The sequence below is a fragment of the Balaenoptera ricei genome, chromosome 8 (assembly GCF_028023285.1).
Source record: "Balaenoptera ricei isolate mBalRic1 chromosome 8, mBalRic1.hap2, whole genome shotgun sequence".
Taxonomy (NCBI): domain Eukaryota; kingdom Metazoa; phylum Chordata; class Mammalia; order Artiodactyla; family Balaenopteridae; genus Balaenoptera; species Balaenoptera ricei.
This window is the reverse complement of record NC_082646.1, coordinates 35,966,103-35,983,146: the sequence shown is the minus strand read 5'-3', so window position 1 is coordinate 35,983,146 and position 17,044 is coordinate 35,966,103. Positions and strand designations below refer to the sequence as shown.

At 36.8% G+C, this 17,044-nt stretch overlaps 1 protein-coding gene across 2 annotated transcripts in view; it reads left to right on the top strand.

Moving 5' to 3' along the window:
* CNTN5 (contactin 5) overlaps positions 1-17,044 on the top strand; it is a 1,402,912-nt gene that overhangs the window by 1,324,954 nt on the left and 60,914 nt on the right. For both annotated transcript variants that reach the window (XM_059930535.1, XM_059930534.1), the window contains exon 19: positions 16,354-16,424. In XM_059930535.1, the coding sequence (XP_059786518.1) occupies positions 16,354-16,424 (71 nt within the window). The remainder of the gene's footprint in view (positions 1-16,353; positions 16,425-17,044) is intronic.

Below are 17,044 nucleotides of genomic sequence, written 5' to 3'. Positions count from 1 at the left end.
TAAAAACAAAGTGGTATAAAGCAAACTTTTGAAAAGCAAGGGATACCTGTATATGTTTGCACTTTAATGTATGTTTATATTTATTTATTTATAGTTCAATTTTCTTACAAGTTTTAGTGAGTTTGTTAGCTACAGAGAGAGAGAGAGAGAGAGAAAGAAATTTGCAAATGTGGAAATGTGTTACTATCTTCAAACCAGTATATAAGTTTGTGTTGAATACTGGGAATGCTTTTTCTACCATTTAAAAAGATGACACTCAAGAGAGAAAAATCACATTTTAGGAAATGAATTTTGAAATAAACACTCTGGTAGAAATAGTAAAATATGTAAATATGAATTTAGCAAGAAAAATTCTCTCATTTAATTGAGTAATTCTCTCATTTAACTGAACTTTAATATTCTGTGTTACATATTTATAACACTAACTGTTGAAAGATAAATGCAAAGGAGAGAAGATACCATTAACTATGTAATCTATAGTTTAGAAAGGTTTGGTCTTCTCTGTTCTATAAAATTTCTATTATTATTAAAGCTCTTGGTTTAAATCTCAATACCTGCAGTTTTTTATTTCAAATTATGATGAACTGATAGAGACAGAGAAATAAAAGAAGGTGCTACCTAATACCTGTAATTAAGAGTTTGAGGTTCAGAGTTATGCAGATATGGGTTAATGTTCTTCTCTGCCACTTACTAGCAATAAACATAGATAAGCTATATGCAATGTTCAAGGCTCAGTTTTTTCACTTATAAAATGGAGATCATATAGCAACCTACTCCCTTGGATTATTGGGTTAAATAAGATAATGAAGGTAAAGAGTTTGGCACATAGTAAGTGCTTAACATTAGCCATTTATTATTATTATTATCATGAATTTAAATGAGTTACTACTTTATTAAATATAAATTTAAATGACAGTAATTATGTATGTTGCTATTTTCATATAGAGGAAACATTTTCAGGTTAAATATATGTTTGTCAACATACTAAGAGCCATTCAGTCTCTTGGCTTGCAGTTGCCTCCAAGACACCGTCCTGTTGAGAAGCCTCCACAGCAGACTGAGTGTCATCCATCCTGGCCCCTCAACCCACCTGAATGGTTGGGGAGTCAAGAGAGCCTTTTGGAGTGTGGTGCACAGTACAGACCACCATGTTCCCCTCTACATCCCCCTTCTCCACCTCCATGTCTGGGCTCTCCATGCTGCTTTTCTTGTCTAGCCATCCTCATCCATAAGTGGATCATGATATTGTCACAACATGTAGCCATTTCCTTTGGTTCTTATAGCATAGATAAGACAAAAGGAGCAGAGAAGAAGAAGTGTCAAATGAAAGACTTTGCTTAAACACATTGTTACATATTCAATAACTTTCTAGTTTCTTAGTGCATTGTAGTCTGTCCTGTCATCCTCTTCGGATTTTGAAATGGAAAATGTCACATAACATATTTTTGGCCACACAAGGAAAAACTTTTTTCTACATTTAAGAGATTAATGGTCAACCAGATAAATATGACTATCAAGTAAACAATCAGATGAAAATCTTTCCTAGCCTTAGCACTTTCTGTACTATATTATGTTACAGTTAGGTAACTGGTTTACTGAACAGACTGAAATACATACAGTTTAAACATAAAAGAGTTTTCTTCTTCTCCCACCACTGTTATCCAATATGTTCCATCTCATCTCTGGCTTCAGTTCCAACTATATCCAAGGCTTTTTTAGGTACTAGGACAGTCTCATTTTCAGCTATTAAAAAATTCTATATTGAGGAGGAGCTTCAAGATGGCGGAAGAGTACGACACGGAGATCACCTTCCTCTCCACAAACACATCAGAAATACATCTACATGTGGAACAGCTCTGATAGAACACCTACTGAACGCTGGCAGAAGACCTCAGACCTCCCAAAAGGCAAGAAACTCCCCACGTACCTGGGTAGGGCAAAAGAAAAAAGAAAAAACAGAGACAAAGAATAGGGACGGGACCTGCACCAGTTGGAGGGAGCTGTGAAGGAGGAAAGGTTTCCACACACTAGGAAGCCCCTTCATGGGCGGAGACTGCGGGTGGCAGAGGGGGTAAGCTTTGGAGCCACGGAGGAGAACGCAGCAATAGGGGTGCGGAGGGCAAAGCGGAGAGATTCCTGCACAGAGGCTCGGCACCGAGCAGCACTCACCAGCCCGAGAGGCTTGTCTGCTCACCCGCTGGGGTGGGCGGGGGCTGGGATCTGAGGCTCGGGCTTCAGTAGGATCCCAGGGAGAGGACTGGGGATGGCTGCATGAACACAGCCTGAAGGGGGCTAGTGCGCCATGGCTAGCCAGGAGAGAGCCCGGGGAAAAAGTCTGGACCTGCCAGAGAGGCAAGAGACTTTTTCTTCCCTCTTTGTTTCCTGGTGCACGAGGAGAGGGGATTAAGAGCGCTGCTTAAAGGAGCTCCAGAGACGGGCGTGAGCCGCAGGTATCAGCGCAGACCCCAGAGACGGGCATGAAACGCTAAGGCTGCTGCTGCCGCCACCAAGAAGCCTGTGTGCAAGCACAGGTCACTCTCTACACCACCCCTCCCAGGAGCCTGTGCAGCCCGCCACTGCCAGGGTCCAGTGATCCAGGGACAACTTCCCCAGGAGAACGCATGGCGCGCCTCAGGCTGGTGCAACGTCACGCTGGCCTCTGCCGCTGCAGGCTCACCCCGCATTTGTACCCCTACTTCCCCCTGGCCTGAGTGAGCCAGAGGCCCTGAATCAGCTGCTCCTTTAGCCCCGCCCTGTCTGAGTGAAGAACAGACACCCTCAGGCGACCTACATGCAGAGGTGGGTCCAAATCCAAAGCTGAACCCCAGGAGCTGTGCGAACAAAGAAGAGAAAAGGAAATTTCTCCCAGCAGCCTCAGAAGAAGCAGATTAAAGCTCCACAAACAACTTGATGTACCTGCATCTGTGGAATACCTGGATAGACAACGAATCATCCAAAACTAAGGAGGTGGACTTTGGGGGCAGGATATATATATTTTTTCCCTTTTTCTCTTTTTGTGAGTGTGTATGTGTATGCTTCTGTGTGTGATTTTGTCTGTATAGCTTTGCTTTTACCATTTGTCCTAGGGTTCTGTCCATCCGTTTTTGTTTTTCTTTTTGTTTTTTACTTTTTAAATTTTCTTTCTTAATAATTATTTTTTATTTTAATAACTTAATTTTACTTTATTTTATTTTATTTTATCTTCTTTCTTTCTTTCTTTCTTTCTATTTTTTCTCCCTTTTATTTTGAGCTGTGAGGAATGAATGGCTCTTGGTGCTCCAGACAGGGGTCAGGGCTGTGCCTCTGAGGTGGGAGAGCCAACATCAGGACACTGGTCCACAAGAGACCTCCCAGCTCCACGTAATATCAAAGGGTGAAAATCTCCCAGAGATCTCCATCTCAACGCCAAGACCCAGCTTCACTCAACGACCAGCAAGCTACAGCACTGGATACCCTATGCCAAACAACTAGCAAGACAGGAACACAACCCCATCCATTAGCAGAGAGGCTGCCTAAAATCATAATAAGGCCACAGACACCTCAAAACACACCACCAGACATGGACCTGCCCACCAGAAAGACAAGTTCCAGCCTCATCCACCAGAACACAGGCACTAGTCCCCTCCACCAGGAGGCCTACACAACACACTGAACCAATCTTAGCCACTGGGGACAGACACCAAAAACAACGGGAACTACTAACCTGCAGCCTGTGAAAAGGAGACCCCAGACACAGTAAGTTAAGCAAAATGAGAAGACAGAAAAACACACAGCAGAAGAAGAGGCAAGGTAAAAACCCACCAGACCTAACAAATGAAGAGGAAATAGGCAGTCTACCTGAAAAACAATTCAGAATAATGATAGTAAAGATGATCCAAAATCTTGGAAGTAGAATAGAGAATATACAAGAAAGGTTTAACAAGGACATAGAAGAACTAAAGAGCAAACAAACAATAATGAACAGCACAATAAATGAAATTAAAAATTCTCTAGAAGGAATCAATAGCAGAATAACTGAGGCAGAAGAACGGATAAGTGACCTGGAAGACAAAATAGTGGAAATAACTACTGCAGAGCAGAATAAACAAAAAAGAATGAAAAGAATTGAGGACAGTCTCAGAGACCTCTGGGACAACATTAAATGCACCAACATTCAAATTATAGGGGTCCCAGAAGAAGAAGAGAAAAAGAAAGGGACTGAGAAAATATTTAAAGAGATTATAGTTGAAAACTTCCCTAATATGGGAAAGGAAATAGTTACTCAAGTCAGGGAAGCACAGAGAGTCCCATACAGGATAAATCCAAGGAGAAACACGCCAAGACACATACTAATCAAACTATCAAAAATTAAATACAAAGAAAAAATACTAAAAGCAGCAAGGGAAAAACAACAAATAACACACAAGGGAATCCCCATAACGTTAACAGCTGATCCTTCAGCAGAAACTCTGCAAGCCAGAAGGCAGTGGCAGGACATATTTAAAGTGTTGAAGGAGAAAAAGCTACAACCAAGATTACTCTACCCAGCAAGGATCTCATTCAGATTTGATGGAGAAATTAAAACCTTTACAGACAAGCAAAAGCTAAGACAATTCAGCACCACCAAACCAGCTTTACAACAAATGCTAAAGGAACTTCTCTAGGCAGGAAACACAAGAGAAGGAAAAAAGCTACAATAACAAACCCAAAACAAATAAGAAAATGATAATAGGAACATAAATATCGATAATTACCTTAAATGTAAATGGATTAAATGCTCCAACCAAAAGACATAGACTGGTTGAATGGATACAAAAACAAGACCCATATATATGCTGTGTACAAGAGACCAACCTCAGACCTAGGGACACATATAGACTGAAAGTGAGGGGATGGCAAAAGATATTCCATGCAAATGGAAATCAAAAGGAAGCTGGAGTAGCAATTCTCATATCAGACAAAATAGACTTTAAAATAAAACCTATTACAAGAGACAAAGAAGGACACTACATAATGATCAAGGGATTGATCCAAGAAGAAGATATAACAATTGTAAATATTTATGCACCCAACATAAGAGCACCTCAATACATAAGGCAAATACTAACAGCCATAAAAGGGGAAATCGACAGTAACACAATCATAGTAGGGGACTAACACCCCACTTTCACCAATGGACAGATCATCCAAAGTGAAAATAAATAAGGAAACACAAGCTGTAAATGATACATTAGACAAGATGGAATTAATTTGTATTTACAGGACATTCCATCCAAAAAAACAGAATACATTTTCTTCTCAGGTGCTCATGGCACATTCTCCAGGTCAGGTCATATCCTGGGTCACAAATCAAGCCTCAGTAAGTATAAGAAAACTGAAATTATATCAAGTGTCTTTTCTGACCACAACGCTATGAGGCTAGATGTCAATTACAGGAAAAAATCTGTAAAAAATACAAACACACAGAGGCTAATCAATACACTACTAAATAACCAAGAGATCACTGAAGAAATCAAAGAGGAAATCAAAAAATACCTAGAAACAAATGACAATGAAAACACGATGACCCAAAACCTATAGGATGCAGCAAAAGCAGTTCTAAGAGGGAAGTTTATAGCAATACAATCTTACCTTAAGAAACAAGAAACATCTCAAATAAACAACCTAAGCTTACACCTAAAGTAATTAGAGAAAGAAGAAAAAAAAAACCCCGAAAGTTAGCAGAAGAAATCATAAAGATCAGATCAGAAATACATGAAAAAGAAATGAAGGAAATGATAACAAAGATCAATAAAGCTAAAAGCTGGTTCTATGAGAAGATAAACAAAATTGATAAACCATTAGCCAGACTCATCAAGAAAAAAAAAAGGGAGAAGACTCAAATCAATAGAATTAGAAATGAAAAAGAAGTAACAACTGACACTGCAGAAATACAAAGGATCATGAGAGATGACTACAAGCAACTCTATGCCAATAAAATGGACAACCTGGAAGAAATGGACAAATTCTTAGAAATGCACAACCTTCTGAGACTGAACCAGGAAGAAATAGAAAATATGAACAGACCAATCAAAAACACTGAAATTGAAACTGTGATTAAAATCTTCTAACAAAAAAAAGCCCAGGACCAGATGGCTTCACAGGCGAATTCTATCGAACAATTAGAGAAGAGCTAACACCTATCCTTCTCAAACTCTTCCAAAATATAGCAGACTGAGGAACACTCCCAAACTCATTCTACGAGGCCACCATCACCCTGATACCAAAACCAGACAAAGATGTCACAAAGAAAGAAAACTACAGGCCAATATCACTGATGACCATAGATGCAAAAATCCTCAACAAAATACTAGCAAACAGAATTCAAGAGCACAATAAAGGATCATACACCATGATCAAGTGGGGCTTATCCCAGGAATGCAAGGATTTTTCAATATACGCAAATCAATCAATATGATACACCATATTAACAAATACAAGGAGAAAATCCATATGATCATCTCCATCGATGCAGAGAAAACTTTCGACAAAATTCAACACCCATTTATGATAAATATCCTGCAGAAAGTAGGCATAGAGGGAACTTTCCTCAACATAATAAAGGCCATATATGACAAACCCACAGCAAACATCATCCTCAATGGTGAAAAACTGAAATCATTTCCACGAAGATCAGGAACAAGACAAGGTTGCCCACTCTCACCACTATTATTCAACATAGTTTTGGAAGTTTTAGCAACAGCAATCAGAGAAGAAAAGGAAATAAAAGGAAACCAAAACGGAAAAGAAGAAATAAAGCTGTCACTGTTTGCAGATGACATGATACTACACATAGAGAATCCTATAGATGCTACCAGAAAACTACTAGAGCTAATCAATGAATTTGGTAAAGTAGCAGGATACAAAGTTAATGCACAGAAATCTCTAGCATTCCTATACACTAATGATGAAAAATCTGAAAGTGAAATTAAGAAAACACTCCCATTTACCATTGCAACAAAAAGAATAAAATATCTAGGAATAAACCTACCTAAGGAGACAAAAGAGCTGTATGCAGAAAAGTATAAGACACTGATGAAAGAAATTAAAGATGATACAAATAGATGGAGAGATATACCATGTTCATGGATTGGAAGAATCAACATTGTGAAAATGACTCTCCTACCCAAAGCAAACTACAGATTCAATGCAATCCTTATCAAACTACCACTGGCATTTTTCACAGAACTGGAACAAAATATTTCACAATTTGTATGGAAACGAAAAGACCTCGAATAGCCAAAGCAATCTTGAGAAAGAAAAATGGAGCTGGAGGAATCAGGCTCCCTGACTTCTGACTATACTACAAAGCTACAGTAATCAAGACAGTATGGTACTGACACAAAAACAGAAATATAGATCAATGGAACAGGATAGGAAGCCCAGAGATAAACCTACACACATGTGGTCACCTTATCTTTGATAAAGGAGGCAAGAATATACACTGGAGAAAAGACAGCCTCTTCAATAAGTGGTGCTGGGAAAACTGGACCGCTACATGTAAAAGTATGAAATTAGAACACTCCCTAACACCATACACAAAAATAAACTCAAAATGGATTAAAGACCTAAATGTAAGACCAGACACTACCAAACTCTTAGAGGAAAACATAGGCAGAAGACTCTATGCCATAAATCACAGCAAGATCCTTTTTGACCCAGCTCCTAGAGAAATGGAAATAACAACAAAAATAAACAAATGGGACCTAATGAAACTTAAAATCTTTTGCACAGCAAAGGAAACCATAAACAAGACAAAAAGACAACCTTCAGAATGGGAGAAAATATTTGCAAATGAAGCAACTGACAAAGGATTAATCTCCAAAATTTACAAGCAGCTCATGCAGCTCAATATCAAAAAAACAAACAACCCAATCCAAAAATGGGCAGAAGACCTAAATAGACATTTCTCCAAAGAAGATATACAGATTGCCAACAAACACATGAAAGAATGCTCAACATCATTAATCACTACAGAAATGCAAATCAAAACTACAGTGAGGTATCACCTCACACCAGTCAGAATGGCCCTCATCAAAAAATCTACAAATGATAAATGCTGGACAGGGTGTGGAGAAAAGAGAGCCCTCTTGCACTGTTGGTGGGAATGTAAATTGATACAGCCACTATGGAGAGCAGTATGGAGGTTCCTTCAAAAACTAAAAATAGAACTACCATATGACCCAGCAGTCCCACTACTGGGCATATACCCTGAGAAAACCATAATTCAAAAAGATTCATGTACCAAAATGTTCATTGCATCTCTATTTACAATAGCCAGGACATGGAAGAAACCTAAGTGTCCATCAACAGATGAATGGATAAAGAAGGTGTGGCACATGTATACAATAGAATATTACTCAGCCATAAAAAGAAACAAAATTGAGTTATTTGTAGTGAGGTGGATGGACCTGGAGTCTGTCATACAGAGTGAAGTAAGTCAGAAAGAGAAAAACAAATGCCATATGCTAACACATATATATGGAATCTAAGGAAAAAATTTAAAAAGTCATGAAGAACCTAGGGGCAAGATGGGAATAAAGACACAGACCTACTAGAGAATGGACTTGAGGATATGGGGAGGGGGAAGGGTAAGCTGTTACAAAGTGAGAGAGTCTCATGGACACTACCAAACGTAAAATAGATAGCTAGTGGGGAGCAGCCGCGTAGCACCAGGAGATCAGCTCAGTGCTTTGTGACCACCTAGAGGGGTGGGATAGGGAGAGTGGGAGGGAGTGAGACACAAGAGGGAAGAGATATGGGAACATATGTATATGTATAACTGATTCACTTTCTTATAAAAACAGAAACTAACATGCCATTGTGAAGCAGTTATATTCCAATAAAGATGTTAAAAAAATTAAAACAAATAAAACAGAGAAGAGGTTATTCTCAGTATTTTCAAACTACCTTATGTATTAGCTATGCAAGTATAACTAGTGATTTGTGTGTGCTTCTTTTTTCTTTTTAAATACTGAGTGGTCTATTTGGAACTAGGCAGTTATGAAACTGAATATCTGTATCTCATGTGTATAGCTCCAGGTAGAGCTGAAACAGTAAGTTCTAATAGGTACATATTTTTTTTTCCTCCAAAGATTTGTCTTGGAATACAATAGATATGTGTAACCTTTTGATTGTTTATTGACCTCTGTGACAAAAGAGTCTGAAATAAACATCTAGTACCAAAAAAGTAAAAAAAATAAAATAAAAAAAAATTCTATATTAACTTAATAAACATTTTCATCTCATATCCAGTTCCATGTTTCTGTCCCTCCATTGCAGCACAGGCTTGACTCAAGGGTTACGATTTGTCTTTTCTTTCTTCTTTCTACTTCCTCCCTGACCTTCCAACTGCTATTCTGGTCACTTCCCAGGTCAGAAAAGAAGAAAATGAAAAATGACTTCACGTGTTGCAATTTGTTGTTCTCACGTAAATGTTGAGTGCTCCAGGAGATGGCATTTGTCCACATTCTGCTTCTTTCTCTCTCAGGGTACATTGGGTTCTTAAGAGACTATCCTATCTCCTAGCAGGCAGCTTTATTGGCTGTGATACCAACAGGCTTATTCAAACCTACCTTTCACAGTGTCTGCTTTGCCCATGATAATCATTTCGCATTTCTGACCTGCCAAACTCTAGAAATGCCATATGTTCTCAAGAACTATTTTGGTCTCTGCTCTAGTAGCATAGTGCAGGACTGAGCCATCTTACAAAATTCTGAAGCTCAACAGCATCCAGCCAGGATGTGAGAGGTAAGCATCTGTACTCTCCTCATCAGCTGTTTTGCTTCTCTTGTCACTTAGCTTGAGGGGGAAATGATACTCCCACTTTGCTCCTAGCGACAGCTGGGGTTGGAGGGATATGCCACAGCACATCCATCTGCTAAGCTGACAGCCTTCTTCCAAAACACTGCTTGTGCTAAAATCTTATATATATGGCTGGAGGTGGGTAATGGGAAAGGGTCATGAAATTGGTTTTCTCTATTTCCTAGTAGTTCTGTGGTTTTGTCTAGCCAACCTCACTTTAGCATCTGAGGTTACATGTGTCTCATCCCAAGTCCAGAAAAGACTCATTAAACTTCCTACTACAGTTTCTTTCCCTGTACATTACCTTCCTACTTCTGAAAGGATCTTGCTTTGTTCATATTTGTATATTCACATTTCTTGTCCATGATAATTACTTAGGAAACTTCACTGAGTTCAAAAGTTATGGAAAGAACACAATAAAATACTATTATAAGATGGGGCTGAATTAGTTTTCCCAGGGGCATGTGGGTTGGCCTTGTAAATGGCATTTAATGGAGCTTTGAAGGCCAGACCAAATGAGACTCAGGCAGAATTATTTATAGGGGGCAATTAAAAAATCTGCATACTATTGTCAGGCACTGGTGTGTGCAGAGAAAAAGCATAAAGCTGTGGGGTTTTTAAAGGTCTTTCTAGTCTACGTTTCTAAAAAAATATATGATGTAAAAAACGTAAAGCAGTCAACTGAAATGATTGGGAAACTCTAAAAGAAAATACTATTAAATGAACATTATAGCTTTCTTCAACCCAATGAGTAATTTAATTATATTAAATAAAAGAAATTGTTCTTAGGAACATTAAGAGCAGACAAAAAGCATAGCAAGCAACAGACCTCTAAGACCAAATCTCAATAATTAGGAAAAAAGAAGGTAATAGTATGGCTCATACAACAGACAGTATTTTAAATCATGAAACCACTTTGGTCCAGGAAAGTCTTTTCTGCAAAATATATTCAGGAAATATATCTCCAGTTTCAGAGACACTTTGCAAACAGAGACGGGTAACTTTAACAAATGCCTTTCTAAATTAAACATGGTTAATTGTTATGCATGCCCCTTTCTGATTAATAGCAAGATGAGGGAAGAGCAGTAGAAGACTTGAGCATGAAAGACAAAAGGGTAATGAGAGGTTATCAATCCAGGAGTAAATGTGAGACATTCAAGTTAAACTTCTCCCGTCTTCCTAGTCCCTATAATGCCGTATACCAGTCATAAATCATGAACCATGTTCCAAGCCCTATACTAAGCCCTTGCCTTTCTTTATAGCATTTAATTCTCACATCAACCCTCTAAAGCAAGCAGGTTTATCCCCATCTTACAGATGAAAAGCAGAATAAGAGAGTTAAAAACTTGTACAAGGTTACCTAATAAGTAAGTGGCAGAGCTGGAATTCTAATCTTAAACCAAAGGTGATGACTCCCAAGTTATCTTCCTCCCACCCTTCCCTTCTTCTTCTTGCCTTTTTCTTTCTCTTCATTTTACCACACGTTCCAACAAATCTTGCTCAAAGATTATTATGCTTATCCTCTGCTTCTACTTCCTTGTGGAATAAAGTTCAGAGAAAATGAGTGAAGAGAAACACATTTTATTGTCTATACGTACATCCTGTGGTCCTGACTATTGCTATTTATGAGAAGTTTCATAAATCAGAGAAATCTTACATTCTCTGAAATATCCTAGCAACGAAAGTTGTAAATCAAAACTGATATATTGCCTAGATTTTCAAATTAAAACAAACTGAGCCAAAACTGAAAGCACAATTCCCATGGTACTATCGAAACTGTATTATCCAGATTTCCAAAAGAACAGTCTATTTCACGATCACATGTGCATAGATTCCTACTGAACTTAGTGTTTATCATAGAAGACAACTACTTTTTCTTTTTGAAATCATTTTCTTTTTGAAGTAGATAATAACAGGTAATAGTTATAAATTACAGTTCCAGGAACTGTGATACATAATTATGAAAACCTTAAAAAGTAGGTACTATTATTATCTCCGTGAGACAACTAAAGGACAAAGTGGTTAGGAAATATTTTCAACCCATCAGCTAGAATGGTAGAACTGAGATTCAAGCCCAGATCTTTCTCAGTCCCAGAAGAACACTTTTACCACTTACACATATCACCTTATCTACCCTATTGATAGGAATAACAGCATTATCTGAACTCTTTAGGAAACACCACTGGTGTTTTCTTTAATTTTGGAAGCTCTTTATCTCTTTTTATAAAGTGAGCTTAGATGATAATCAGTTAACTGAAATATTTGTATGTTACATACTTCAATTCAGGTAGGAATTTTTTTTTTTTTAATTTCTCTCCTGACTCCCACCTTCACTATATTATCAACCTCCATTCCCTCCTTCCATTCTTTTGCACTTTTCTGCCCAAACCAGTTGCTGGATTTGCTCCTAAATTATGTGACCTCTCCCAGGTCTCTAGTAAATCTATATTATTTAATGAGCCATGTAAACATCTACTGTAATAGATTTGGAAATGTTTCCGGGAAAAAAAGAGAGATTGGTAAACGATTTCATCCTGTATTCTTCTGTTTAGTTGAATGCTAATTAAAGCATGTTTTTAGTGTAATTGATTTTGTTCAGACTATTACACTTAGAAAGAGCTCTTTGAGACTCAAGCTTAAATTCATGCACACTTAAACTAAGGTAGTACACTATATTTTCGTCACTCTGAACATTTACAACCAAATGTATAAGATAAAAAGGGACAAAAGTCTACATTTCAACATGTCAGATAAGGCACTAAAACAGCAAGACATTTATAGATTGTTGGAAAAGTATTAATCACGTTATTCATTCATGGAAGACTAACGTTCAAAAAGAAATTCTGAAGAATCAGAGTTCAACTCATTAACCATGCATGTAAACTTGATTCTCTAAGCTAATAAGCTCATGACATTTATCAGTAGCCAACGGAGGGAGAAAAGCATCTAGCTGCTTAATTCTAAATCAGATTTTCAATAATCATATTGAAAATAAATTTGGTTTTAGGTAAATATGTATTTCTCTGAACTCAATGAAAGCATTTATTACATGTTTGATTATATTAATTTTATGCTTCTAACAAGAATTATAGAACTTTTATAATAGAAGGGCTCTGAACGATTAAGTCAAATCTCTACATATCATGAATATGTTGTTTTATAAATAAAAGGATATAATTAAAATCAGTGTTGACTGCAGAGATAATAACTGTGAAAAGGAAACCAATGAGCATGAGTTCCACTGATCATCTGCATGTAATTAGGAAATTTAAGCCAATTAGAATTCGAGTACACAATTCAAACATTGTGATCCTGACAGCAAAACACAATGCTTGAATTGCATCTATAAAAGCCTTAGGTTTTCTTTTTTGTTTGTTCGTTTTTCCAGTTTTATTGAGATATAATTGACATATAATACTGTATTAGTTTAAGGTGAACAACATAATGATTTGATATATTTATATACTGCAAAATGATTACCATAAGTTTAGTTAACATCCATCACCTCACGCAAGCACATTTTCTTCCTTGCGATGAGAACTTTTAACATCTTCTCTCTTAGCAACGTTCAAGTATATGGTAACGGTATTGTTATCTATAGTCACCATGTTGTATATTATATCCCTAGAACTTATTTATCTTATATCTGGAATTTCGTACCTTTTGACCACATTTCCCCATTCCCCCCACCCTTCATTCCCACCTCTGGCAATCACCAATCTGTTCTCTTTTCCTACCAGTTCCATATTTTTAGATTCCACATATAAGTCAGATCATAAAGGATTTGTCTTTCCCTGTCCAGCTTATTTCACTTAGTATAAGGACCCTGATGTCCATCCATGTTGTCTCAAATGGCAGGGTTCCCTTTGTATGGCTGAATAGTATTCCATTGTATAATACACCACATTTTCTTTATCCATTCATTGATCCATGGACATTTAGGTTATTTCCACATCTTTAAAGCCTTAAGTTTTCTGTTAGTATTTCCTATTATATCTAGTAAGCCTTTCTTAAAAAAGAACAGTTGGTGCTTATACACATATACTATTAAAACTCAATGAACTATAGTGCCTCTTTTGTGTCATTTATTATACATTAAAATTGGATGATCTTCTTTATTTATATTATTTTATTTTATCTTTATTTACATTTATTTATTTTATCTTCTTAAAAGAAATTAGTAGCAGTAGGAAGACTTCAAAGACTAATTTCAAATGATAAAAGAAAGAATCTAGGTCATTTGCAGATAATTTGATATGGAAGTAACCCACACAGAAACAAATTAAATTTTGCTTTCTTGGTTCCTCAAAGTGGAAATTTTCACCACATTTTTCATTAGTTTCTTTTTATTTTTTTTTCCTCACAAAGTTAAAACTTTTGGAAACTCTAAATATGCTTTTTAAAAATAAAAACATTAATAGACTATGGAACGATTATACCAAAGCTCCAGAAGAAAGATTTGACCTCAAATCATCACTTGTATTTCATTCTACTCATACTTCTTTAATGATCTTCAAGAGAGAGGTGCTCACAAGATAGCCTATAGCCTACTCTCCAACCCTAAGCTAGAGGTTCCAAGCATCCTCTTTTTAGATGATGTTTGAGGGCTGAATAAAATAGAAAAGGATGCTCAGTGCCTAGTCCTTCCACAAAATCCATGATCATAGGGAGGGTATCTTCAAAGAAAAATCTTCAAAATCCTACATTTAGGGTATAAACTAGCAATTCCAATGTAATAGATGAAGTAGGTGGTTGTGGTAGATACTACTTGTAATATTATTTACCTGTTAATTATTGTCAGTGATGAATGTGAAGCATATGTGTGTGTGCGTACCTTTTTATATTTTACAAACAAATGGTACTAAGAGAAACCATAGTGGCACCATATCAACAAATTAACTTGCTTCTACTATTTATCTGACTATCATTGATGGTCACAATATTCAGAACTCTGAGAATAGCCACTGAGGGTATATTTGGAAATGTGTAGCCCTACCCTTTTACACATACCGTTAAACCAGTTTTCGTCCTGTGTGCTTTACTCAGACCATACACCAGAAAATGAATTTAGAATTACTACTCTATAACAGTGGTTTTGAGACATGGTGTCAAGACAGACTGATATGTCATACATTGTTACATGCAGCGATAACTTATGACTACTAGTAAAAAACTCAAGTTAAATCATCTGCCTGCTCTTCATATAAATTAGGACATATTCACTGTTATTGCTCTAATACCATCATTCTTCTTAGTTGAATTCCTTTTGATTTCTTGATTGAGAGACAAAGGGGTATCCAATTCCATGTAATTCTGAGGTAATTCATGAGAGTGAACTCCACATATGAATAATCCTTAATGTGTATGTAACTGTGAAAAAATAAAGATTGGTAGCTGCTTCTGTATATATCCTTCTACATGTGCATGAGCACGACAAGAACTCATGTTCACAGAGAAAAGTGTCAAGGAAATGAAATTTGGACCTAGTGAATAAAGATCATCTATTTAAATAGAGGCAATGATAGTGTTCTCTCCCACCTCCGTGGTCCAAGAAAAATTGTTTATTTTTCCCTTTCTAGTAGCATATAAATTCTGCATCAGTTTTTCCAGTATATAAAATGCTGTGTGAATATCTACCAGTAATTAGCAGCCTTCCACTCCAAGTAGGTAATAAATGGGAGTGAATCTATTGTTTATGAGTATATCAATTTTTTTTTTTTTTAAACTATATGCTGGGATATAAAGGCAACGCTGAAGTGTAAAATTGCTAATGCAGGCTCATAGCCTGGAAAATGATTTATTTTAATAGTTTTCTTCATTTAACAGTTCTTCATTTGAAAATACTCCCTTTCAACTACATATTTTGTGGTTTGGTGCCGTGAAGGGGAAATTTATTCCTTTGACATATTTATTATTTTAATAGTTTTGCATTTGAAAAAGCTTCACCAGGTATCTATATATTTTGCAGTTTGCAGAGAGGTTCATTCCTGACAGTTTTTTTAAAATGTTTATTCATTTAAATAGGTTCACTCCATGGAACTGTTGCTAAGATTTCTTTAAACTGGAGCCACCTGGGAGTTCTAGTAAAGCAGTAAGGCTAATGTCAACCTGTGGACTTTCCAGGGGCTTTGCAAGCCCTGAAATCACAGAAGATTCACATCCTTAGGAAGAAGAAAACTTGTAGGATGAAATTTAACTAACAATTAGCAGATGTCCTTGACTATAGTGTTAATTATGATTTGGACCTTAGTAACCACAGAGCATTTATACAAGCGAACTAGTTTGGGGATGCAGTACGTGGCCATGAAAAATATATATCAAACTCCCCCACATAGATTTGAAAGCAAGGTACTTGTCACAAACATTTTGTTTAATATTGAATAAGACCACTTTGACTTCCAAACACATTTTGATTTGTTTATTTGGGGATGTTATCCAACCAGAGTAGGGTTATGATGCATTCTTGGTGTAGGGACACTTAAATTGTACATCTACGTATTGTCCTCACTCTTGGCCCATTTTTAACAACAGTTCCAAAGACGACACCCACCAATGTAAGTGGAAGAAGTGGAAGAAGGCACGAGTTAGTCATCGCCTGGGAGGTAAGAAAGCCTACTCAGATGTCAGAACTTGTTGATTCCTTAAATTAAAAAGTTACACATAGAGTATCAGTATTTGGTATAGAGTAACTGAGTAACTTCTGTTTAAAGGAGGTTAAGAAACACTTTGATCATGCATTACTCACATGAATATTTCCAACATGAACTTTTCTCATTTTCATATCAAGTCTAAAGTGTGCCATCCTGTCATATAGGCTATCTCAGAATACAGTTTGAATGATTAAAACACATTCTCTCACAAATTGCTTCAGATGTTTATTTGGCTTAGTTTGATATTTATTTACTTCACAATTGAATAGCACCCTTGACATTTTTGGAGGCTAAAACTATTGAGGTTTTTCTGGAGTAGTGACTGGGTTAGCTCATTTATCCCGTACAACTATCCTATTAGTGGGGATAATTTTCCTTGTTTTACAAATTATGAAACTGATTCACAGTTTGAGTACTTTTCTGAGAAGCAGTAGAATTGGGACTTTGATTACAAAACCCTTATTCTTTCGTGTCCCTTACTGTATGACCTCCAAAATTCCTTCTGTCAAAGGAAAGGAACAGGGGAGAAAGAGTGTGAGAGGTACATTTATTTTCCATAAAGCCACTTTCAT